The 25,823-nt window shown below is 43.7% G+C and overlaps 1 protein-coding gene across 1 annotated transcript in view; it reads right to left on the bottom strand.

Moving 5' to 3' along the window:
- vps35l (VPS35 endosomal protein sorting factor like) overlaps positions 1–25,823 on the bottom strand; it is a 149,181-nt gene that overhangs the window by 67,181 nt on the left and 56,177 nt on the right. Inside the window, exons 15-20 of the mRNA XM_072560213.1 lie at positions 19,274–19,320; positions 19,043–19,154; positions 18,257–18,373; positions 3,495–3,548; positions 3,328–3,408; positions 680–742 (exon numbers count right to left, since the gene is read on the bottom strand). Of these exons, the coding sequence (XP_072416314.1) occupies positions 680–742; positions 3,328–3,408; positions 3,495–3,548; positions 18,257–18,373; positions 19,043–19,154; positions 19,274–19,320 (474 nt within the window). The remainder of the gene's footprint in view (positions 1–679; positions 743–3,327; positions 3,409–3,494; positions 3,549–18,256; positions 18,374–19,042; positions 19,155–19,273; positions 19,321–25,823) is intronic.

Raw genomic sequence — 25,823 nt, 5'->3', positions numbered from 1 at the left:
CAGTAAAGAATCATATGCTTTCATTATAGCATCCATACATGAACAACCCTGTGATTTATAATAAAATGAATAAATTAGGGATCCTGTGGTGCATTGGTGGTGCTCCTACCTCTGAGCCAGAAGGGCAAGGCTCAAAGCTGCCGTGCTCCAGAGATTTGTAATAACTCCTCTGAACAGGCGGATGAGAAAATATCTAAAATTCACACTTTGTTTCTGTCCAATTTCAGACAAATTTGGCAAACAACTCGATGGAACATAAGTTTTAAAAAAAACCATGGAAATTAGACAAGGGGAGTTTCAATTGTCCTTCAAAACTCATGGAACTTGACCAAATCATTTGAACAAAACAGACTTTAAGATTAATAATCTTCACATTCAAATTAGTTGCTTATCTTATTAATCTCAGTTTTATTCATCCATGGGATATGGGTGGTGCCAGCTGGGTCCACATGCATTACCCATCCTAGCTACCCTTTGGAAGGTCATGGTGATCAGCATTTCTGAACTATTGCAGTCCATTTGGCATAAGACAACCCATCATGAATTCTTTTTTTAAACAAAAGGATGGGGAAAAAGAATAACATTTGGTTTTTAACTCAATGTGGTTAGAGAAAGAATTGCTGCAATTCGAAACACAGGAACACATATTTCCAATAACAATTAAGAACCAACAACTTACCATTGAAAACAGAACCGCAAAGTCATGAAACTGATCTAGTACTTTTGCTATAATTGATTGAAGCTGAAAAGAAACATCAATAAAATGAGCAAAGGGATGCACATAAATCAGAACCATTCAACTCTAATGGCAAACAATATTTTAAGTCTAATGCTTATTCATTACATACCAGATACACATTTGGATGAATTTTAAGACAAAAATGTAATATTAATCGAAAACATACAGGCAAAGTGAGTGCATGTGAAGTGAAACATTAGGGCAGAAGAATGGGGAGAGGCATTGTAACAAACCACAAAATTTTCATAAGTATGCAGGAAGGGAGAGGTCTGGAGTTCACAGGTACAAACCATTGAAAGTGACAGGTCAAGTTAAAGTAATTAAAGTACAAAAGTAAGGATGTCACAAATAGCATTGAAAGAATACTGATTAGATCTTCGTGAAACAAAGATTCGAAGGGGTTTAGCAAGGATAGATGTTGAGAGGATGTTCTGTTCTTGGACAGATCGAGAATTCAGAATGCCCTGCAGTCAGCATCAGGGTGAAACAGTCTGGCAAGAGAGTGTGCCCTGCAGTCAGGATTGCAAATTGATTATCTGGAAAGAATGCCCTGCAATGAGTTAGTCCAGGAAGAGAGTGAGAGGCAGTCATTTCTTGTTGACGAAACAAGAATGACGTTACAAAGTGTACAAGTTCATTGACTGGTTAGAAAATGTTGTTAAGAGACTTAGTAAACAGCAAGGATTTAGAAAAGTGCATAAAGCAGCAACAGAAACAAAGTGAAAATCAGCAGCAATACAGTAAAATTTAAGTAATGTAAGTAAGCTGAAGTAGGAAAAGGGAGAGTAAAATTAACATAATGGAAGTAGGTTCAAAGACTAATTCAAGGTAGGGCAGAGGATCAAACTCCAGTGTGTATCTGACCTGTACTTTGAGGGAAATCTCAAGACACTCCTAGTAGTCTGGGTGACCACATATGTAGGAAGTGCCACTGGTTTGATCAGCTCAAGTGCCAGGTTTTGGAGTGTCAGCCAGAGGCATAGCATTGTGTTCCCAAGGCTGAGGATTACACAGACACATATTTAATTACAGTCACCCTCCAGCTAAAGGAAATATCATCAACTCATAAGGCAGCCAGCAGAAATGTTTCAAGAAATCTTGAAATTACACATGAAGGAGAACCAATCCAACCTGAAGAGCTGGGGAGAGTGTATACTGGACTGCCCAGAGTGGTGAGCCCTGCTTCACCAAAACAAAGCTGGCTTTGAAGCAAAGCAGATGATGGAAATCAAAGATGAAGGAGGAAGAACTAAGCTCAAGGTGTGTAACTATTTGAAATGAAAAGGGAAAGATTTAAAAAGGGACCTAAGGGGCAACTTCTTCCATAGAAGGTGGTATGTGTATGGAATGAGCTACCAGAGGAAGTGGAGGAGGCTGGTACAATTACAGCCTTTAAAAGGTATCTGGATGGGTATATAAATAGGAAGAGTTTAGAGGGACATGGGCCAAATGCTGGAAAATAGGATTAAATTTATTTAGGTTAGCTGGTTGGCATGGACGAGTGAAGGATTTGTTTTCATGCTGTACATCTCTCAGACTCTAAACAGTCAAGACCATGGACTGACCACCTGACTGACTGATTTATTTTCACATGTACTGAAGTACAATGAAAGCTTTGTTTAAAGTAGTACAGGCTGATCACAGTAAGTAAGGATGCACAGATCACAGGGTGTAAAAAAAAACTTAGAGTCATACAGTTGACTTATTTCTGTTAATGTTGTTTCTCTCAAATCTTCTCCCTTATTTTTGGACCTCTAACTTTATACTGACTTTTGTCCTATCTCTATCTTCACCTTTCTTTCTCATCTCTTTCCTTTTCTTTGCTTTTGACCTCCCGAGAGACTAAGTCATTCATTACAGAACAGATTTCTTGATGAAAGTGACGTTTTGTTTGTCAACATCACTTCAACTTTTATTCTATGAACTGAAAAGAATTTGAGGATGGTGAATACCCTCAAGGACAAAGTTTATAAGTTTTAGAAGTTTCAAATCTAAATATAATCACAAGCTTACGGAGGTTCATCTATCACCAAATCTCTAGAGCGTGGAAGCAGGCCATTCGGTGCATTGAAGCCACACTGACCATGTGAACAGCAAACCACCCAGACTCAAGTATCGCACCCATACCCAACACCCCCATTTCTATCTCTGTAATCCTGCATTTTCAATGACTAATCCATCTAACCTCATATCCCTGGATATTATAGGCATTTTGGCATGGTCAATCCACCTAATCTAAACACCGTTCAACTTGGGGAGGAACCAGAGCACCACAAAGACACAGGGAGAACGTGTGTGGAGTTTGCACAGTTGCCTAAGGGTGCAATCGAACCTGGGACCCAGTGCTATGAGGCAGCAGTGCTAACCACTGAGCCATTGTTCCACCCTAAATTCTAGCAAGTCTAACAATTTCAGCTGTTTTTATTTCAAGTTTTCCTTACTTGCATAGAATAAAATGGGTATTGTGGAAATAGCAAGACTTAAGCACATCAATTATGAGAAAATAAGACAATCCAAATAATGGGGAATGAGGAGAAAGAGGACAGGGTTACACCCTACTTTGTTTTCCCAAAACTGTGGCACATTACCTGTGGGTAAGCATCTTCAAAAGCTCGATCTGGAGTTAAATGCTTAATGACATCTGATAACACAGTATTAACTTCTCGTTTCTGTCAAATTAGATGATACACTATTAGTATTTTTAAAAAAGGTAGTTTTATGTTTTTGAATCTGAAAGGTATGAAATTCTACTTACTGAGAAATGCTTGCATGTATACTCTATCCAAACCTCAGCACAGTTAACATAGTCCTAAAAACAACAGAATATTAAATTCAAAAGTTGAAAAGAGAACACAGTGACAAAATATTCAAGTATTGCAAAGTTTATCTAAGTTTACAAGAGGTTGCTTGCATTCTTAAAAAAATTCTCATAAGAACAGTAACACTAAAATCAGCTTTAGTAACTTCAACAAATGTCAGAGAACTTATTTTCATTTTGGTTTGCGTATGGCTACATACTCGCTGGGTAAAAAGTGTTTGTTTTGATTTTCCCCAATTAGATTTATTAGTGAGTCCCATATTTATGGCCCTTAGTCATCACCAGCTTTTCTCCTCCCTATGTTTAAGGAGAAAGTGAGGACTGCAGATGCTGGAGATCAGAGCTGAAAATGTGTTGTTGGAAATGTTGCTGCGCTTTTCCAGCAACACATTTTCAGCTCCTCCCTATGTTTAGCCAATCAATCCACTTCAATCTTGAAAACCTAGAGTAAGCCACCCATTAAGTCACTGTCTGTTGAAAACCCTGAACCAGTTACCTATTTCCTAAAATGAGTGCAAAATTGCTACTATGTCAATATTATTTCTCACTTTTATTTAATGTTATGGAGATCCGAACTGTTCACATTCTGTAGATTAAGTAATACTCCATACAAGATTAACATTTATTTGCCTGCTTTCCAGTTCTGTTCTTCTAGAAATGAATTGCATTGCTTTTTTGTTTTCTTATGGCCTGACATCATCCAAATCTTCCAAAATCAGATACTTGATAGATTTACCACAATGACACACCACTGTGAAAATGATTAGATCAATAGTCTTGCTATATCTTAAAACAGAATGTAGCAATGGATTTGTGCCATAAAGCTACTCGAAGAGATATATAGATTGCTCATTTTTTGCGAGGGGTGGTGCTTGGTAAGCCTTGGACAAAACTGTTATTACCAACCATAACCCTGTCACAAGATGGCTTATTGAAATGGGAAGCAACATTGCTAATTATAGAGCAGAGGTGTTTCACAAAACAGTCTGCATTTGGTCTCACTCATGTAAAGGAGACCAAATTGAGTGTATTAAATGCAGTAGATTAGATTGACAGAGGTACAAGTGAAACACTTTCACCTGGAAAAGTGTGTATGGGTCTTTAGACTCGGAGTACAGAACAGCTGAACAGCAACTATGACACTTTTTCAGATTGCACAGGAAGATGCCAGTGGGGAAGCAAGGAAACAAGAGGATAGATGGAGGAATGAACCAGGATGTAATGGAAGGTCCCTGTGGTGAGATCTCTCCCTCGAACAAAAAAAAAAGGTCATTAGGATGACCGACAGGATAAAGGATTTTTTTTAACATCGCTCCATGAAACCAACTTTCAGACACAGCCAAAGTGTTTAAAGAGAAATCCAAAAAGCAACAACGCTCAAAACCAAGTAAATGTGGTCCTATTTATTTGTACATGCAAATTTTATAAAACACTGCCCATGTGTTTTATGTCGTGAAGATTTCCCTTCTTCTTTCTTTGCAATACCGGCACCCTCCAAACTTCTGCGATTGCAGTGAAAAAGCAGCACCAGAAAACAGCAGCCAAGTAATACCAATAATGGGCAGGGCAAAATCTACACATAATTTCAAGATAATTCAGGGTCAGGAATGGACATTGCAGGTTCCAGAGCTTAGATCTTTCATTAAGAACAGGGAAGGCAATAAAAGAGGGAGGTGTGGCCTCGTTAGTCAAGGACAGCATAACAGTGGTTGAAAGATCTTTTGACGAGGACTCGTCTACTGAGGTAGTATGGACTGAGGTTACAAACAGGAGAGAGGAGAGGATTGGCAAAACAATTCTGGGTAGGAGTGAAAGGAACAGGGTGGTCATTATGAGGGACTTTAACATCCCCAACATTGACTGGAAATGCTATAACTCTAGTGTGTCCAATGGATGAGTTTTTGTCCAGTGTGTGGAGGGTTTCCTGACACAGTATGTCGAAGGGCCGACTAGCGGGGAGGCCACACTGGATTTGATGCTTGGTAATGAACCAGGCCAGATGTTTGATTTAGTGGTAGGTGAGCACGTTGGAGAGAGTGACCATAATTCAGTTACGTTTAGTTTAGCGATGGAAAAGGATAGGTACATTGCTACGGGGCAAGAGTTAACAATGGGGCAAGACTTGAGAAGCATAGAATGGGGTAACAAAATGCAGAGGATGGGGACAATTGAAATGTGGAGCTAGTTTATAGGTCTTTGATAGGTATGTCCCTGTCAGGCAGGGAGGAAGTGAGAAGGTAAGGGAACCGTGGTTTACTACAGAGATTGTATCTCTTGTTAAGCAGTAGGAGGAGGTTTATGTGACAATGAGACAAGATGGTTCAGATGAGATGGAGAGCTACAGATTAGCTAGGAATTATTTAAAGAGACAGTTAAGAAGAACAAAGAGAGGACATGAGGAGTCTTTAGCAGGTAGAATAAAGGAGAACCCTAAAACTTTCTATAGGTATGTGAGGAATAAAGGATGACTAGGGTCAGAATAGGCCCAAAGATAGAAATGCGAAGTTGTGTGTGGACCCTTTGGAGATCAGAAAGGTGCTAAACGAATATTTCTCATCGGTTTTCACTCAGGAAAAGGAGAATATTGTAGAGGAGAAAAATGAGATACAACATATTAGACTAGAAAAGATAGAGGTTAGTAAGGAAGGATTATCAATTCGAGAAGGAGTGAAAGTAGACAAGTTCTGTGGACCGGGTGGGATTGATCAGAGGATTCTCTGGGAAGCAAGGCAGGAGGTATTAGAGCCTTTGGCTTTGATCTTTGAGTCGTCATTGTCTACAGGATTACAAATGATGTGCCCTTTTCATGAAGGGCAGTAGAGATGACCCAGGTAATTATAGACCAGGGAGCCTTACATCTGTTGTAGGATAGGTTTTGGAAAGGATTAGGAGAGACAGGATTTATTATAATTTCGCAAGCAACAATTTGATTGGAGATAGTCAACATGGTTTCATCAAGGGCAGGTTGTGTCTCACAAACCTCACTGAGTTTTTTGAGAAGGTGACCAAGCATGTGGATGAGGGTAGGGCAGTTGACGTAGTATACACGGACTTCAGTAAGGCATTTGATAAGGTTCCACGTGGTAGGCTGTTGGAGAAAATGTGGAGGCATGGGATTGAGGGTGATTTAGCAGTTTGGATTAGAAACTGACTTTCTGTAAGGAGGCAGCGAGTGGTGACTGATGGAAAATATTCAGCCTGGAATCCGGTTATGGGTGATGTGCCACAAGGATCTGTTTTGGGACCACTGCTGTTTATCATTTTTATAAATGACTTGGATGCAGGCATGGGTGGATGAGTTAGTAAGTTTGCAGAGGACACTAAAATCGGTGGAGTAGTGGACAGTGTGGAAGAATGTTGCAGGTTGCAGGGGGACTTGGATAAACTGCATAATTGGGCTGAGAGGTGGCAAATGGCATTCAATGCAGATAACTAAGAGGTGATTCACTTTGGGAAGAATAACAGGAAGGCAGAATACTGGGTCAATGACAAGATTCTTGGTAGTGTGGATGTGCAGAGGGATCTTGGAGTCCATGTACATAGATCCGTATAAGTACTATATGAAAATGTTGGCGAGGAAGATACAGAGATATTTGCATCTAGACTAGAAGAGATGGAGGTTCGCAACAAAGAGGTATTAGAAATACGGCACAGTGTGAAAATAGACAAGTCCCCTGGGCCGGATGGGATCTATCCGAGGATCCTCTGGGAAGCAAGAGAAGAGATTGCCGAGCCTTTGGCATTGACCTTCAAATCATCATTGTCTACAGGAATAGTGCCTGAGGACTGGAGGATAGCAAATGTGGTTCCCTTGTTCAAAAAGGGTAGTAGAGACAACCCTGGTAATTACAGACCAGTGAGTCTCACTTCAGTTGTTGGTAAAGTGTTAGAAAAGGTTATAAGAGATAGGATTTATAACCATCTAGAAAAGAATAATCTGATCAGGGACAGTCAGCACGGTTTTGTGAAAGGTAGGTCGTGCCTAATGAATCTTATTGAGTTTTTTGATAAAGTGACCAAACAGGTTGATGAGAGTAAACCGGTTGATGTGGTGTATATGGATTTCAACAAGGCGTTTGATAAGGTTCCCAAAGTAGGCTATTATACAAAATGCGGAGGAATGGGATTGTGGGAGACATAGCAGTTTGGATCAGTGATTGGCTTGCTGAAAGAAAACAGAGGGTTGTAGTTGATGGAACATGTTCACCTTGGTGTCCAGTTACTAGCGGCGTACCGCAAGGGTCGGTGTTGGGTCCACTGCTGTTCGTCATTTTTATAAATGACCTGGATGAGGGCTTAGAAGGGTGGGTTAGTAAATTTGCGGACGACACAAAGGTCGGTGGAGTTGTGGATAGTGACGAAGGATGTAGTAGGTTGTAGAGAGACATAGATAGGATGCAGAGCTGGGCTGAGGGGTGGAAAATGGAGTTTAATGTGGACAAGTGTGAGGTGATACACTTTGGACGGAGTAATCGGAATGCAAAGTACTGGGCTAATGGCAAGATTCTTGGGAGTGCAGATGAGCAGTGTGATCTCTGTGTCCATGTACACAGTTCCCTGAAAGTTGCCACCCAGATTGACAGGGTTGTTAAGAAGGCATAGTGTGTTTTGGCCTTTATTAATAGAGAGATTGAGTTCCGGAACCAGGATGTTATGCTGCAGCTGTACAAAGCTCTGCTACGGCCACACTTGGGAGTATTGTGTACAGTTCTGGTCACCGCAATTTAAGAAGGATGTGGAAGCTTTGGAAATGATGCAGAGGAGATTTACTAGGATGTTGCCTGATATGGAAGGAATCAACGAAGTAAAAACAATGACTGCAGATGCTGGAAACCAGATTCTGGATTAGTGGTGCTGGAAGAGCACAGCAGTTCAGGCAGCATCGAAGGAGCTTCGAAATTGACGTTTCGGGCAAAAGCCCTTCATCAGGAATAAAGGCAGTGAGCCTGAAGCGTGGAGAGATAAGCTGGAGGAGGGTGGGGGTGGGGAGAAGTAGCATAGAGTACAATGGGTGAGTGGGGGAGGGGATGAAGGTGATAGGTCAGGGAGGAGAGGGTGGAGTGGATAGGTGGAAAAGGAGATAGACAGGTAGGACAAGTCCAGACAAGTCATGGGGACAGTTACTGAGCTGGAAGTTTAGAACTAGGGTGAGGTGGGGGGGGGGGGAGGAAAAAGGAGGAAATTGTTGAAGTCCACATTGATGCCCTGGGGTTGAAGTGTTCCGAGGCGGAAGATGAGGCGTTCTTCCTCCAGGCGTCTGGTGGTGAGGGAGCGGCGGTGAAGGAGGCCCAGGACCTCCATGTCCTCGGCCGAGTGGGAGGGGGAGTTGAAATGTTGGGCCACGGGGCGGTGTGGTTGATTGGTGCAGGTGTCCCGGAGATGTTCCCTAAAGCGCTCTGCTAGGAGGCGCCCAGTCTCCCCAATGTAGAGGAGACTGCATCGGGATACAATAAATGATATTAGTGGATGTGCAAGTAAAACTTTGATGGATGTGGAAGGCTCCTTTAGGGCCTTAGATAGAGGTGAGGGAGGAGGTGTAGGCGCAGGTTTTACAGTTCCTGCGGTGGCAGGAAAAAGTGCCAGGATGGGAGGGTGGGTTGTAGGGGGGCATGGATCTGACCAGGTAGTCATGGAGTAAACGGTCTTTGCGGAAGGCAGAAAGGGGTGGGGAGGGAAATATATCCCTGGTGGTGGAGTCTGTTTGGAGGAGGTGGAAATGTCGGCGAATGATTTGGTTTACGCTAAGGTTGGTAGGGTGGAAGGTGAGCACCAGGGGCGTTCTGTCCTTGTTACGGTTGGAGGGGTGGGGTCTGAGGGCGGAGGTGCGAGATGTAGACGAGATGCGTTGGAGGGCATCTTTAACCACGTGGGAAGGGAAATTGCGGTCTCTAAAGGAGGAGGCCATCTGGTGTGTTCTGTGGTGGAACAGGTCCTCCTGGGAGCAGATCCGGCGGAGGCGGAGGAATTGGGAATATGGGATGGCATTTTTGCAAGAGGTAGGGTGGGAAGAGGTGTAATCCAGGTAGCTATGGGAGTCGGTGGGTTTGTAAAAAATGTCAGTGTCAAGTCGGTCATCATTAATGGAGATGGAGAGGTCCAGGAAGGGGAGGGAGGTGTCAGAGATGGTCCAGGTAAATTTAAGATCAGGGTGGAATGTGTTGGTGAAGTTGATGAATTGCTCAACCTCCTCACGGGAACACGAGGTAGCGCCAATGCAGTCATCAATGTAGCGGAGGAAGAGGTGGGGAGTGGTGCCGGTGTAATTACGGAAGATCAACTGCTCTATGTAGCCAACAAAGAGACAGGCATAGCTGGGGCCTACACGTGTGCCCATGGCTCCCCCTTTGGTCTGGAGGAAGTGGGAGGATTCAAAGGAGAAATTGTTAAGGGTGAGGACCAGTTCGGCCAAACGAATGAGACTGTCGGTGGAAGGTACTGTTGGGGACGTCTGGAGAGGAAAAAACAGAGGGCTTGGAGGCCCTGGTCATGGCGGATGGAGGTGAAGAGGGATTGGATATCCATGATGAAGATGAGGCGTTGGGGGCCGGGGAAACGGAAGTCTTGGAGGTGGAGGGCGTGGGTGGTGTCTCGAACGTATGTGGGGAGTTCCTGGACTAGGGGGGATAGGACAGTGTCGAGGTAGGTAGAGATGAGTTCAGTGGGGCAGGAGCATGCTGAGACAATGGGTCGGCCAGGATGGTCAGGCTTGTGGATCTTGGGAAGGAGATAGAACCGGGCAGTTCGGGGTTCCCGGACTATGAGGTTCTGTATGGTCTGGAAGATGATGGTTTGGTGATGGGGGCAGTAAGATGAGGTGTCCTCGAGTTGACGTTTGGCTTCAGCGGTGTAGAGATCAGTGCGCCAGACTACCACTGCGCCCCCTTTATCCGCTAGCTTTATGGTGAGGTTGGGATTGGAGGGCTGCGCGTTGTGAGGGTGAGAGGTTGGAGTGGGGGAGGGAGGTAGACAGGTTGAGGCGGTTAATGTCCCAACAGTTGGAAATGAAGAGGTCGAGGGCAGGTAATAGGCCAGTGCGGGGTGTGCAGGTGGATGCAGTGTGTTGGAGGTGGGCGAAGGGGTCCTCGGAAAGTGGGCAGGAGTCCATGCCCTACGAGGAAAGGCTGAGGGCCTCGAGGCTGTTTTCATTAGAGAGAAGGAGGTTGAGAGGTGACTTAATAGAGACATATAAGATAACCAGAGGGTTAGATAAGGTGGACAGGGAGAGCCTTTTTCCAAGTATGGGGACGGCAAACACGAGGGGACACGACTTTAAAGTGAGGGGGGATAGGTATAAGACAGATGTTAGAGGTAGTTTCTTTACTCTGAGTAGTAAGGGTATGGAATGCTTTGCCTGCATCGGTAGTAGATTTACCAAGTTTAAGTGCATTTAAGTCGTCATTGGACAAGCATATGGACATACATGGAATAGCGTAGGTGGGATGTGTTTCAGATTAGTATGACAGGGCGGCGCAACATCGAGGGCTGAAGGGCCTGTACTCGCTGTAATGTTCTATGTTCTATCCCTGAAAGTTGCCACCCAGGCTGATAGTGCTGTTAAGAAGGCATACAGTGTGTTAGGTTTCATTGGTAGAGGGATTGAGTTCTAGAGCTGTAATGTCATGCTGTACAAACTCTAGTGCAGCCGCACTTGGAATATTGTGTACAGTTCTGGTTGCCCCATTACAGGAAGGATGTGGATGCTTTGGAAAAGGTGCAGAAGAGATTTACCAGGATGTTGTCTGGTCTGGAGGGAAGGTCTTATGAGGAAAAGCTGAGAGCTTGGGTCTGTTCTCAGTGGAAAGAAAGCGGCTCAGAGGGGATTTGATAAAGACAAAGACATACAAGAGGATTAGGTAGGGGAGACAGTGAAAGTCTTTTTCCTAGGATGATGACGTCAGCCCGTACAAGAGGGCATAGCCACATATTGAGGGGTGATAGATTTAAGACAGAAATCGGAGGCAGTTTCTGCTAAGGGCGTTGAACGCCCTGCCTGCCAAAGTAGTTAACTCAGCCACATTAGGAAACCGTAGAGACAGACGTCATTGCCAGTCCGAGGCACGGTCAGGTCTGCCAATCAGAAATTGGCGTGGAGGCAGAGCCGAGCAGTCAGACATCACAGAGCCCGTGGTAATAGGAGACTCCATGGTGAGAGGGACTGAAAGGGGTTTATGCGGCAACAGGCGGGATTTGAGGATGGTGCGCTGCCTTCCTGGTGCCAGGATGAAGGACATCGCAGACAGTGTGCAGGAAATCCTCAAGGCTGAAGGTGAAGAGCCAGACGTGGTGGTGCATGTCGGCACAAATGACATCAGGAAGAAGAGGAGGAGGGACGTTCTACAGCGGGACTTCGGAGAACTCAGAAGAAGGCTGAAAAGCAGGACATCCAGGGGAGTTATCTCTGGTTTGCTTCCAGTTTCTCGGGCTGGAGAGGACAGGAACAGGGAGATAATGGACTTGAATGTGTGGTTGGGGAACTGATGCAGGAAGCAAGGATTTAAATTCTTGGATCACTGGGGTATGCTTAGCGGTAAGGATAGATTATACAAGAGGGACGAGTTGCACCTTAATAGGTGGGGGACCAGCATTCTGGCAGGTAGGTTTGCCACTGCAACACAGCTGCATTTAAACTAAATAGCAAGGGGAGGGGACAAACTGGAAGTTTCAGAAGGAAGTTAAAGGGAAAGTTAGAACAAGAGAAATCAAGAAAGACAAAGAATCAATGGAGCAGAAAACTCAAAAAATGATCATACCGTAAGGTCAAGTGAAATAGGGATTGATAGGTAGCGTAAGGGGAAAAACAAATTAAAAATATTACGTATGAATGCACGAAACATTAGAAATAAGATGGATGAGCTTGAGGCTCATTTGGAAATTGGCAGTTACGGTGTTGTGGGGATAACTGAGACGTGGCTTCAAGTGCTATCGTAAGGACAGACTGACTGGCAGAGAGGGTGGGGTGGCCTTGTTGGTAAGGAATGATATTCAGTGCCTTGCGCAGGGGGACCTAGAATCAGGAGATGTAGAGTCAGTATGGATAGAAATTCTACGGGTAGAAAGACCCTCATGAGAGTTATCTACAGGCCCCCAAACAGTAGCCTGGATGTAGTGTGCAAGTTGAATAAGGTGCTGAAATTGCCCTGTCACAAAGATATTACTACAGTTGTTATGGGGGATTTCAACATGCAGGTAGACTGGGAGAATCAGGATGGTACTGGACCCCAAGAAAGGGAGTTTGTGGAGTGCCTCAGAGATGGATTCTTAGAACAGCTGGTGCTGGAGTCTACCAGGGAGAAAGCAATTCTGGATCTGGTGTTGTGCAATGAACTGGATTTGATCAGGGACCTCGAAGTAAAGGAGCCATGAGGAGGTAGTGACCACAATAAGGTTTAATCTGCAGTTTGAAAGGGAGAGGGTAGAATCGGAAGTGACAATATTTCAGTTGAATAAGGGGAACTATGCAGCTATGAGGGAGGAGCTGGCCAAAGTTCAATGGTTCAATACCCTAGCAGGGATGGCAGTGGAGCAACAATGGCAGGTATTTCTGGGTATAATGCAGAATATGCAGGATTAGTTCATTCTAAAAAGGAAGAAAGATCCTAAGGGGAAGCAGGGGTGACCGTGGCTGATGAGGGAAGTTAAGGACCATTGGATCAGTATCTGGTGCTATGTTGTTGTGGCCATAACAGAGACATGGGTTCCTCAGGGGCAGGAATGGTTGCTGGATATTCCAGGGTTTAGAGCATTTAAAAAGAAAAGAGGAGGGGGTGTAGCACTACTAATCAGAGAGGGTATCACAGCTACAGAAGCTTCCATTGTCAAGGAAGATCTGCCTACCGAGTCAGTATGGGTAGAAATTAGGAACAGCAAGGGAGCAGTCACCTCTTTAGGGGTTTACTACAGGCCCCCCAATAGTAGCAGGGAGATGGAAGAAAGCATAGGTCGGCAGATTTTGGAAAAGTGTGGACGTAGTAGGGTTGTTGTAATGGCTGACTTTAACTTTCCCAATATTGATTGGAACCTTCTTCGAGCAGAAGATTTGAATGGAGCTGTTTTTGTAAGGTGTGTTCAGGAGGGTTTCCTAACTCAGTACGTTGACAGGCCGACGAGGGGGGAGGCCATTCTAGACTTAGTGCTTGGAAACGAGCCGGGGCAGGTATCAGATCTTGTGATGGGAGAGCATTTTGGTGATCGTGACCACAACTGCCTCACATTCTACATAGCTATGGAGGAGGAGAGGATTAGGCAAAATGGGAAGCTATCTAACAGGGGAAGAGGAAATATGATGCGATTAGACATGAGTTAGGAAGCGTGTTCCATGGTAAAGGCACTATAAACATGTGGAGACTGTTTAAGGAACAGTTGTTGCAAGTGATGAATAAATATGTCCTTCTGAGACAGGCAAGAAGTGGTAAGATAAAGGAACCTTGGATGACGAGAGCGGTGGAGCTTCTCGTCAAAAGGAAAAAAGTAGCTTACGTAAGGTGAAGGAAGCTAGGGTCAAGTTCAGCTCTACAGGATTACAGGCAGGCGAGGAAGGAGCTTAAAAATGGTCTGAGGAGAGCCAGGAGGGGGCACGAGAAAGGCTTGGCAGAACGGATTAGGGAGAACACAAAGGCATTTTACACTTATGTGAGGAATAAGAGAATGGTCAAAGAAAGAGTAGGGCCGATCAGGGATAGCATAGGGAACTTGTGTGTGGTGTCTGAGGAGGTAGGGGAAGCCCTAAATGAGTTTTTTGCTTCGGTCTTTACAAAAGAGACAAACTTTGTAGTGAATGAAACCTTTGAAGAGCAGTTGTGCATGCTGGAATGAATAGATAGAGGAAGCTGATATGGGTGAAAATTTTGTCAAACATTAAGGTTGACAAGTCACCAGGGCCGGACCAGATTTGTCCTCGACTCCTTTGGGAAACTAGAAATGTAATTGCTTTGCCACTTGTGAAGATCTTTTCATCCTCGCTCTCCACTGGAGTCGTACCCGAGGACTGGAGAGAGGCAAATGTAATTTCTCTCTTCAAGAAAGGAAATAGGGAAATCCCCGGCAATTACAGACCAGTAAGTCTCACGTCTGTCGTCTGCGAGGTGTTAGAAAGGATTCTGAGGGATAGGATTTATGACCATTTGGAAGAGCATGGCTTAATTAAATGCAGTCAACACGGCTTTGTGAGGGGCAGGCCATGCCTCACAAACCTTATCGAGTTCTTTGAGAATGTGACTAGAAAAGTTGATGAGGGTCGAGCTGTGGATGTGGTGTATATGGACTTCAGCAAGGCATTTGATAAGGTTCCCCATGGTAGGCTTGTTCAGAAGGTCAGGAGGAATGGGATTCAGGGGAACATAGCTGTCTGGATGCAGAATCGGCTGGCCAACAGAAGACAGTGAGTGGTACTAGAAGGAAAATATTCTGCCTGGAAGTCTGTGGTGAGTGGTGTTCCACAGGGCTCTGTCCTTGGGCCTTTATTGTTTGTAATTTTTATTAATGATTTGGATGAGGGGATTGAAGAATGGGTCAGCAAGTTTGCAGATGACACAAAGGTTGGAAGTGTCGTTAACAGTGTAGAAGGCTGTTGTAGGCTGCAGCGGGACATTGACAGGATGCAGAGATGGGCTGAGAGGTGGCAGATGGAGTTCAACCTGGATAAATGCAAGTGATGCATTTTGGAAGGTCGAATTTGAAAGCGGAGTACAGGATTAAGGATAGGATTCTTGGCAGTGTGGAGGAACAGAGGGATCTTGGGGTGCAGGTACATAGATCCCTTAAAATGGCCACCCAAGTGGACAGGGTTGTTAAGAAAGTATATGGTGTTTTGGCTTTCATTAACAAGGGGAATGAGTTTAAGAGTAGTGAGATCTTGTTGCAGCTCTGTAAAACTTTGGTTCAACTGCACTTGGAATACTGCGTCCAGTTCTGGTCACCCTATTATAAGAAAGATGTGGATGCTTTGGAGAGGGTTCAGAGGTGGTTTACCAGGATGCTGCCCGGACTAGAGGGCTTATCTTAAGAGGAGAGCTCAGACTTTTTTCATTGGAGAAGAGGAGGAGGAGGAGAGGGGACCTAATTGAGGTGTACAAGATAATAAGACGCATAGATAGAGTCGATAGTCAGAGACTATTTCCCAGGGCAGAAATAACTAACACGAGGGGTCACAGTTTTAAGCTGGTTGGAGGAAAGTATAGAGGGGATGTCAGAGGCGGGTTCTTTACACAGAGAGTTGAGAGAGCATGGAATGCGTTGCTTCTCACGAACAAGAGGATAACTAAAAAGGGAATACGCAAAGAAAAAAATAGGGTACGAAAGTAAACTGGCCAAAAATATAAAGGAGGATAGTAACAGCTTTTTTAGGAATGTGAAAAGAAAAAAGAAATGGTTAAGACTAAAATTGGGCCCTTGAGGACAGAAACGGGTGAATTTATTACGGGGAACAAAGAAATGGCAGAAGAGTTGAAATGGTATTTGCGATCTGTCTTCACTGGGGAAGACACAAGCCATCTCCCAGATGTAACAGTGGCTGAAGGACCTGAACTGAAGGGAATTTATATTAGGCAGGAAATGGTGTTGAAGAGACTGTTAGGTCTGAAGGCTGGTAAGTTCCTGGGACCTGATGGCCTGCATCCCAGGGTGCTGAAGGAGGTAGCTCTAGACAATAGGTGCAGGAGTAGGCCATTCTGCCCTTCGAGCCTGCACCACCATTCAATATGATCATGGCTGATCATCCACAATCAGTATCCTGTTCCTGCCTTATCTCCATAACCCTTGATTCCACAATCCTTGAGAGCTCTATTCAACTCTTTCTTAAAATGAATCCAGAGACTGGGCTAATGTTGTCCCACTTTTTAAGAAAGGAGGGAGAGAGAAGACAGCGAATTATAGACCAGTTAGTCTTACCTCAGTGGTGGGAAAAATGCTGGAGTTAATTATAAAAGACGAAATTATGACACATCTGGATAGTAGTAACAGGATAGGTCAGAGTCAGCATGGACTTATGAAGGGGAAATCATGCTTGACTAATCTTCTGGAATTGTTTGAGGATGTAACTCGGAAGATGGACAAGGGAGATCTGATGGATGTATAATACCTGGACTTTCAGAAAGCCTTTGAAAAAGTCCCACATAGGAGGGCTCGTGAGCAGAATTAGGGCACATGGTATTAGGGGTAAAATACTGACATGAAAATTGGTTGGCTGACAGGAAACAAAGAGTAGTGATAAATGGCTCCCTTTCGGAATGGCAGGCGGTGACCAGTGGTGTGCTGCAGGGATCAGTACTGGGACCGCAACTTTTTACAATATACGTTAATGATATAGAAAAAGGTATTAAAAGTAATGGCAAATTTGCTGATGACACAAAGCTGGTGGCAGGGTGAGTGGACAGATGCATGGCAGATGCAGTTTAATGTGGATAAATGTATGGTTATCCACTTTGGTGACAAGAACAGGAAGGCAGATTACTACCTCAATGGGATCAATTTAGGTAAAGGGGCAGTACAACGAGATCTGGGTGTTCCTGAAGAAGGGCTTATGCGCGAAACGTCAATTCTCCTGCTCCTTGGATGCTGCCTGACCTGCTGCGCTTTTCCAGCAACACATTTTCAGCTCTGTTCTTGTACATCAGTCAATGAAAGCAAGCATGCAGGTACAGCAGGCAGTGAAGAAAGCTAATAGCATGCTGGCCTTCATAACAAGAGGAATTGAGTCTAGAAGCAAAGAGGTCCTTCTGCAGCTGTACATTGCCCTGGTGAGAGCACACCTGGAATATTGTGCGCAGTTCTGGTCTCCAAATTTGAGGAAGGACATTCTGGCTATTGAGGGAGTGCAGCGTAGGTTCACAAGGTCAATTCCTGGAATGGCAGGACTATCTTATGTTGAAAGATTGGAGCGACTAGGCTTGTATACCCTTGAGTTTAGAAGGCTGAGAGGGGATCTGATTGAGACGTATAAAATTATTAAAGGATTGGACACTCTGGAGGCAGGAAGCATGTTTCCGCTGATGGGTGAGTCCCGAACCAGAGGACACAGTTTATAAATAAGGGGTAGGCCACTTCGAACAGAGTTGAGGAGAAACATCTTCACCCAAAGAGTGGTGGGTGTGTGGAATGCTCTGCCCCAGAAGGCTGTGGAGGCCCAGTCTCTGGATACTTTCAAGAAATAGTTAGATAGAGCTCTTAAGGATAGTGGAATCATGGGTTATGGGGATGAAGCAGGAACAGGATACTGATTGAGGATGATCAGCCATGATCATAATGAATGGTGGTGCTTGCTCGAAGGGCAGAATGGCCTACTCCTGCACCTATTGTCTATTAGGGAGATTTAAACAATCCTTGGATAAGCATGTGTATGATGATGGGACAGTGTGGGGGATGGGCTTAGATTAGTTCACAGGTCGGTGCAACAGAGGGCAAAAGGGCCTGTTCTGCGCTGTATTGTTCTATGTTTGCAAGTTTTTTTGATTCAAGCTGCAGAATGAATAAAAGCAATTCTTAAAAGCATTACAATTCACCTACCACGTCCTACAAAAAGAAATGCATGCTACCTATATACAAACATATTGTATATTGACACCAATTCAAATTAATTCTGATAAGTTCTTTGAAAATACTTGTCAAGAGAGTTTATGTATTATTAATGTTCATAAGATTCAGTTAAGAGTTCAGTCAGATATGGGTTTTCTTACCTAAAAAAGTAAATATAATGATCGACTAACCTGTGGATTCTTAAGTTTGGTAATAACCTTCCAAGCTTCATTAAGAATTTGCAGTTTGTCATTCTCAGGTGGATCAGCCAAAGCCAAGTTCAACCCCAAGGATTGGAAAAGAAGATGCTGCAGCGTAAATAGATCAGAATCACAGTAAACTGCATTAAAGCACAATGATGTTCAAGCACAACACAAAACTAAAAGACGATAAAAGTGCATGAAAGATAGATGCAATTATACAATGCTTCTCAAAATCTCAAGTCCTAAAGCACTTCACAACTGATGAAATCCCTCTGAAGAGTGATCACTAATGTAGGAGGGAAGATTTAGCAAGACATAGCAAGATTCCACTAATGATAATGTGATCAGTGGTGTTTTAGTGAGGCAACCATTTAGGATTAACTATCTATCCAAAATGGGATCATGGTTCTCTTAAATTGAGATTAATGTCCCAAACCCACCATGGATTATTATTACATATAAACAAGTCAAGTTACACTTAAGGCATCATTGCATCACATGTCTGAGAAACATTTCAAGCTGCTGCAAACAGAAAATTTTCAAAGTGATTAACTGGTAGAGACAGCTTGACAATCAACGAAATTACTAACAATTTAATCTGCTTTAATGATATTGCTCAAGGAATGCAAAAATAATTGGAGAAACCTTGTTGCCACAGCTCCCATGGTGCCATGGAACAGATAGACAGGCCTATGTTTAATGGTTGCAATGTGGGATCTGGAATACAAACGCACATCATAAATCACCACTTTTTGATGTTGCAGATTGGCCTACCTTGGGAAAACCAGACTCCTCACAGTCCTTTATCATTCCAATGAAATCCATAGATCTTGCTGCAATGAATTCCGGTTTAAATGCGGACATTACCGAATTCAACAGCAAAGCACTATTAGAAATTGTGGGACAGAAGACCAAAACACATATCAGGAGGCATACACTGGAGTGTGCAGAAGTATTTTACATATTTTCATGATGTGGCAGTGTAAATACTTTTATATCACTTACTTGTTTCCAAGTTTCTTGCATCTGTCCATCATTTCTGTAAGTAAGGTCTGTAAATAGTCATAAGAAATGCAGTTTGAAAGCAGCCCATCTGCACACAAGGTAAGGCATGTGACTAATTCATCTAGTTCCTTTCTTTTAATGTTTCTATTTCAGTAATACATTGAGGTCCATATAGTTTAGATGATTCAATCAGGCATTCGACAAGGTTCACCATGGGAGACTGTTTAGGAAGGTTAAATCTCATGGAATACAGGGAGAACTAGCCATTTGGATACAGAACTGGATCAAAGGTAGAAGACAGAGGGTGGTGGTGGAGGGTTGTTTTTCAGGTTGGAGGCCTGTGACCAGTGGAGTGCCACAAGGATCGGTGCTGGGCCCTCTACTTTTTGTCATTTACATAAATGATTTGGATGCGAGCATAAGAGGTACAATTATTAAGTTTGCAGATGACACCAAAATTGGAGGTGTAGTGGACAGTGAAGAGGGTTACCTCAGATTACAACAGGATCTGGACCAGATGGGCCAATGGGCTGAGAAGTGGCAGATGCAGTTTAATTCAGATAAATGCAAGGGGCTGTATTTTGGGAAAGCAAATCTTAGCAGGACTTATACACTTAATGGTAAGGTCCTAGGGAGTGTTGCTGAACAAAGAGACCTTGGAGTGCAGGTTCATAGCTCCTTGAAAGTGGAGTCGCAAGTAGATAGGATAATGAAGGCGGAGTTTAGTATGCTTTCCTTTTATTGATCAGAGTATTGAATACAGGAGTTGGGAAGCCATGTTGCGGTTGTACAAAACATTGGTTAGGCCACTGTTGGAATACTGGTTGTTTATATAGGAGGGATACCAAAATTGCAATGTTGTGAAACTTGAAAGGGTTCAGAAAAGATTTACAAGGATGTTGCCAGGGTTGGCAGATTTGAGCTGTAGGGAGAGGCTGAACAGGCTGGGGCTGTTTTCCCTGGAGTGTTGGAGGCTGAGGGGTGATTTTGTAAACCTCTATAAAAGGTCATGAGGGACATGGATAGGATAAATAGACAAAGTCTTTTCCCTGGGGTGGGGGAGTCCAGAACTAGAGGGTATAGGTTTAAGGTGGGAGGGGAAAGATATAAAAGAGACCTAAGGGGAAACATTTTCACACAGAGGGTGGTACGTGTATGGAATGAGCTGCCAGAGAAAGTGGAGGAGGCTGGTACATTGCAACATTTAAAAAGGCATCTAGGTGGGTATATGAATAGGAAGGGTTTGGAGGGATATGGGCTGGGTGCTGGCAGGTGGGACTAGATTGGGTTGGGATACTTGGTCGGCATGGATGAGTTGGACCAAGGGATCTGATTCCGTGCTGTACATTTCTATGACTCTAGTCGATTATATATTTTAAAATATTTATGGCACAAAATTTATCTTAAAAATTTAAGCAGCTTTTTACATTTTGTACTTCAACACCACAAAACACTGAAAATACCCATAAAGCATAATCTGTGCACACCATACACCCTTTTGAAATATATAATTAAGACAACAGAACATGTCCAGGTTGGCACTGGCATCAAGGAAAACCCAAAGACATTTTATAAGTATATTAGGAGCAAGGAGGAAAGGATGAGACAATGTCAGAGACCAAAAAGACAATCTGTGTGTGGGGCCAGTGGATATGGGGGAGGGCTTAAATGAATATTTCTCAACTGTATTCGCAAGAGAAAGACATTGTAGCTTGGGATTTCAGTTGAGAAGGTGAGGTTCTACAACATGTTAAGATTACTAAGGAAAAAGTGTTACATGTTTTAGTAAAAGGTGCTTGACTCTCCAGGGCCTGATGAGACATATCCCAGATTGCAATGGGAGGAGATTGCGGAGGCCCTGACAGAGATATTTAATAAGTAGCTAGCCACAGGTTAAGTGCCAGATGTTTGAAGGATAGCTAACGTGGTTCTTTTGTTCGAGAAAGGCAGCAGGGATGGGCTAGGTAATTATAGACTGGTTAATCTGATGTCAGTGATAAGGAAATTATTGCAAAAAACGTCTGAAGGATAGGATTAATCAACATTCGGAAAGGCAGGGATTGATTATGGATAGTCAGCGTGGATGTGATACAGGGATATCCTGTCAGGCTAATTCAATTGAGTTTTTAAAAATCTGACGAAATAGATTTATGAGGGTAGTACACTTGATCTGGTTTACATGGATTTCATTAAAGATTTTGACAAGGTCTGTCATGGAAGGCTGGACCAAAAGGTAAGAGACACAGGATTCAAGGCAAATTGGCAAACTGGATCCAACACTGTCTTATTTATAAAGAACAAAGAACAGTACAGTACAGCACAGGAACAGACTCTTCTGCCCTCCAAGCCTGCACTGACACATTTTGCCCTTCCATACTAAAATGATCCTCGTTTGCAGGATCCTTATCCTTCTAATTCCTTCTTGTTCACGTCTTCGTCCAGGTGGTTCTTGAATACTGCTATTGTGTCTGCGTCCACCACCTCCTTTAGCAGTGTGTTCACCATCCTTTGTATGAAAATCTTGCCTCACACATCTCTCAAACTTGCCCACCTCCCACACCTTGAACCTGTGTCCCCTAGTAACTGACCCCTCCACATTGTGAATGGCATGGATAGGGTGGGTGGAAATTATGAGGCTTTCTCTCAATCTTATAAACTTCTATCAGGTTGCCCCTCAACCTCCTGTGTTCCAGTGAAAACAAGCCCAATTTAACACCTTCATCTGATGACGGCTGTTATCCTTATCCATGAGTATCTTAAAACTCACCGTATTATGGTCACTACTCCCAAAATGCTCCCCCACGGAAACTTCCCTCACCAGGCCGGGTTCATTTCCCAAAACCAGATGCAGGTTAATCCCTTCCCTGGTTAGACTGATTACACACTGTGTCAAGAAACCTTCCTGAATGGCCCTTACAAATTGTGCCCTATCCAAGCCCCTAGCGTGAAGTGAGTCCCTGTCAAAATAGGGGAAATTAAAATCACCCACCAAAACAACACTGCTATTATTACATCTTCCCAAAATCTGTCTGCATATCCTCACTTCTATCTCCCTGTGGCAGTTGGAAGGCCTGTAATAGACCCCAGCATTGCGATTTCACCCTTCCCATTCCTGAGTTCTGCCTCACTGCACGAGTCCTCTGATCCATCCTCCCTCAGTGCAGCTGAGAGATACTCCTTTACCAATGAAGCAACTCCCCCACCCCTTTACATCTCCTTCTATCACACCTAAACCATCTAAATTCCAACGCATTCAGCTGCCAATCCTGTCTCCGTAAATCACAATAATGGCATAGTTCCAAGTACTAACCAAAGCTAAGTTCATCTACCTTGCCTATCATACTTGGCACATTGAAACACATGTATTTCAGAGGGCACCTCCCCTGCTCTGAGTTTCCCTGCCTGCTCTTGTTCTTAGGTAAGAGGCAGGAGATTCGGAGGGGTTTTGGGAAAAAAAGCTTTTTCACTCAGTGAGAAACTGGAATGCACTGCGTGGAAAGAAAATGGAGGCTGAGAACATTACAACCTTTCAAAATATTTGGACGAGCACTTCAAATATCATAACATTCTTTACTCAGAGAAAGTAGTAAGGGTATGTAATGCTTTGCCTGCAACGGTAGTAGATTCACCAAGTTTAAGTGCATTTAAGTCGTCATTGGACAGGCAAATGGACATACATGGAATAGTGTAGGTGGGATGGGCTTCAGATTAGTATGACAGGGCAGCGCAACATCGAGGACCGAAGGGCCTGTACTGTGCTGTAATGTTCTATGTAGACTTGTTTGCCTTGGTTTCGACCTCTCCCTCAATTTCTCCATTGACTGTCCTATTTCCCTGGCTCCCATTCCCCTGCACAGTAGTTTAAACCCTCTCCAAACAGGAGGCAAAGAGTGATTGTGAAGTGTTGTAGTTGCAATTGGAAATCTGTGACCAGCAGTATACCACAGGGATTAGTGCTAGGACCCTGTTGTACATTAACAACCTGAATGTGAATGTGGAAGGTATAATTGTTAACTTTGCAGATTATACAAAATTGGTGGTGCTGTTGATAGTGAGGGGGATGGTCTCAGGCTGCAGTCTGATATTCATCAGCTGGTAAACTGGGCAGAGCAATGGCACATGGAATTTAATTCTAAAAACGGTATTTGGGGATAAATCATATTTGGGGAGTCAATGGCCGCGTGGTATTATCACGAGACTATTAATCCAGAAACCCTGGTAATGTGTCAGGGACCTGGATTTGAATCTTGCCATGGCAGCAGGTGGAATTTAAATGAAATATCTGGAATTAGGAGTCTAAAGATGACTATAAAACCATTGTCAATTCACAGAAAAATATTAAATCGGATTCACTAATCTAAGATATGAAAGGAAACTGTCATCCTTACTCCATCTGACCTATACATGACTCCTGAGAGAGCGCAATGGACTTGATGTGACTTCAGTCTATGCAATCAGGGATAGGTAATAAATACTAACCTGGCCAGTGATACCCACAACAAAAGTGATACAATTTGGAAGGTCTAATAAGGAAAGATTATACACAACGATTGGTAGGTCTGTAGGGTGTACTGTATCAAGGGTGTGGTGCTGGGAAAGCACAGCAGGTCCAAGGAACGGGAGCGGGAGAATCAATGTTGTAGTTGCAATTGGAAATCTGTGACCAGCAGTATACCACAGGGATTAGTGCTCGGACCCTGTTGTACATCAGGAATTCCCGAAGGGCTTGTGCCCAAAACATTGATTCTCCCGCTTCTTGGATGCTGCCTGACCTTCTGTGCTTTTCTAGCACCACACATTCGACTCTGATCTCCAGCACCTGTAGTCTACTTTCTCCTGTCGGGACCTCAGTGTACAAATCCACAAATCCTTGAAGCTGTCAGCACATGCAAACAGTGATGAAGGTGGCAAACAGTATGTTGCCTTCATTAGCCAGGCCATAGACTATAGCAGCAAAGTGGTCTTGTTTGTTTTAGAAAGTTGTAACATTTGTCAGGCCACAGATGGAATATAGTGTGCAGTTCTGGTCACCACACTATTGGAAGGATGCGATTGTACTGGAGGGTGCAGAGGAGATTCGCCAGGACGTTGCCGGGGATGGAAAGTCTCAGTTATGAGGACAGAATGGATAGGCGAGGTTTGTTTTCCTTGGAGCAGAGGAGAAATCTCATTGAGGTATACAAAATTATGAGAGATAACAACAGTGTAGATCATGAGAACAAAGAACAAAGAAACTTTACAGCCCAGGAACAGGCCCTTCGGCCCACCATGCCTGAGCCAATCCAAATCCACTCTAAACCTAAATCGCCCAATTCCTAAGCATCTGTATCCCTCTCTGCTCCCCACCTACTCATGCATCTGTCCAGATGCACCTTAAATGAATCTACTGTGCCTGCCTCTCCTACCTCTGCTGGCAACACGTTCCAGGAACCTACCAAAAAGTACTTGCCGCGTGTATCCCCCTTATACTTTCCACCTCTCACCTTGAACGCGTGACCTCTCATTATTGAATCCTTCACCCTGGGAAAAAGCTTATCTCTATCTTCCCTGTCTATACCCTTCATGACTTTGTAAACCTCAATCAGATCCCCCCTCAATCTCCTTTTTTCTAATGAAAACAATCCTAACCTACTCAACCTCTCTTCATAGCTAGCACCTTCCATACCAGGCAACATCCTCGTAAACCTTCTCTGCACCCTCTCCAAAGCTTCCACGTCCTTTTGGTAATGTGGTGACTAGAACTGTACACCATATTCTAAATGCGGCTGAACCAAAGTCTTGTACAATTTTAACATGACTTGCCAGCTGTTGTACTCAATACCCTGTCCGATGAAGGCAAGCATACCATATGCCTTCTTGACTACTCTATCCACCTGCGCAGCCACTTTCAGGGTACAATGGACCTGAACTCCCAGATCTCTCTGCTCATCAACTTTCCCAAGGCTCTTCAGTTTACTGTATAGTTCACTCCAGACTTAAACTTCCAAAATGCATCACCTCACATTTGCCTGGATTGAAATCCATCTGCCCCTTCTCCGCCCAACTCTCCTGTCTATCTATATTCTCCTGTATTCTTTGACAGTCTCCTTTGCTTTCTGCTACTCCACCAATCTGTGTGTCATCTGCAAACTTACTGATCAGACTAACAGTGCACTCCTTCCAGATCTATCTATATTTTCCAGAATCTTTTCCACAGACATACCAAAGACTAGAGGGCAGAAGTTTAAGGTGAGGAGCAAATGAGTTTCAGATACTTTGTGGAAACTTTTTTCATCCAGATGGCAGAAATATGGAATGTGCTGCCTGAGAGGACGGTGGAGGCAGTTAACTCTCAGCAGTTAAACAGCATCTGGACAAGCACTTAAAATGCCACAGTATAGTAGGTCATGGACCAAGTGCATGTACGTATATGGGATTAGTATAGTTTGGTGTTTGTTGGGGAGCATAGCCATGTTGGGCAGAAGCACCTGCTTCTATCTTTCATTACTCAACTTAACGGTATAAGCAAATATAATAAAATCTTCACGTAAAATAGCAAAGTATGTCAAAA

This window comes from Chiloscyllium punctatum, chromosome 40 (assembly GCF_047496795.1).
Source record: "Chiloscyllium punctatum isolate Juve2018m chromosome 40, sChiPun1.3, whole genome shotgun sequence".
Taxonomy (NCBI): domain Eukaryota; kingdom Metazoa; phylum Chordata; class Chondrichthyes; order Orectolobiformes; family Hemiscylliidae; genus Chiloscyllium; species Chiloscyllium punctatum.
Note: the sequence above shows the minus strand (reverse complement) of the source record. Positions and strands in the feature narration are given on the sequence as shown.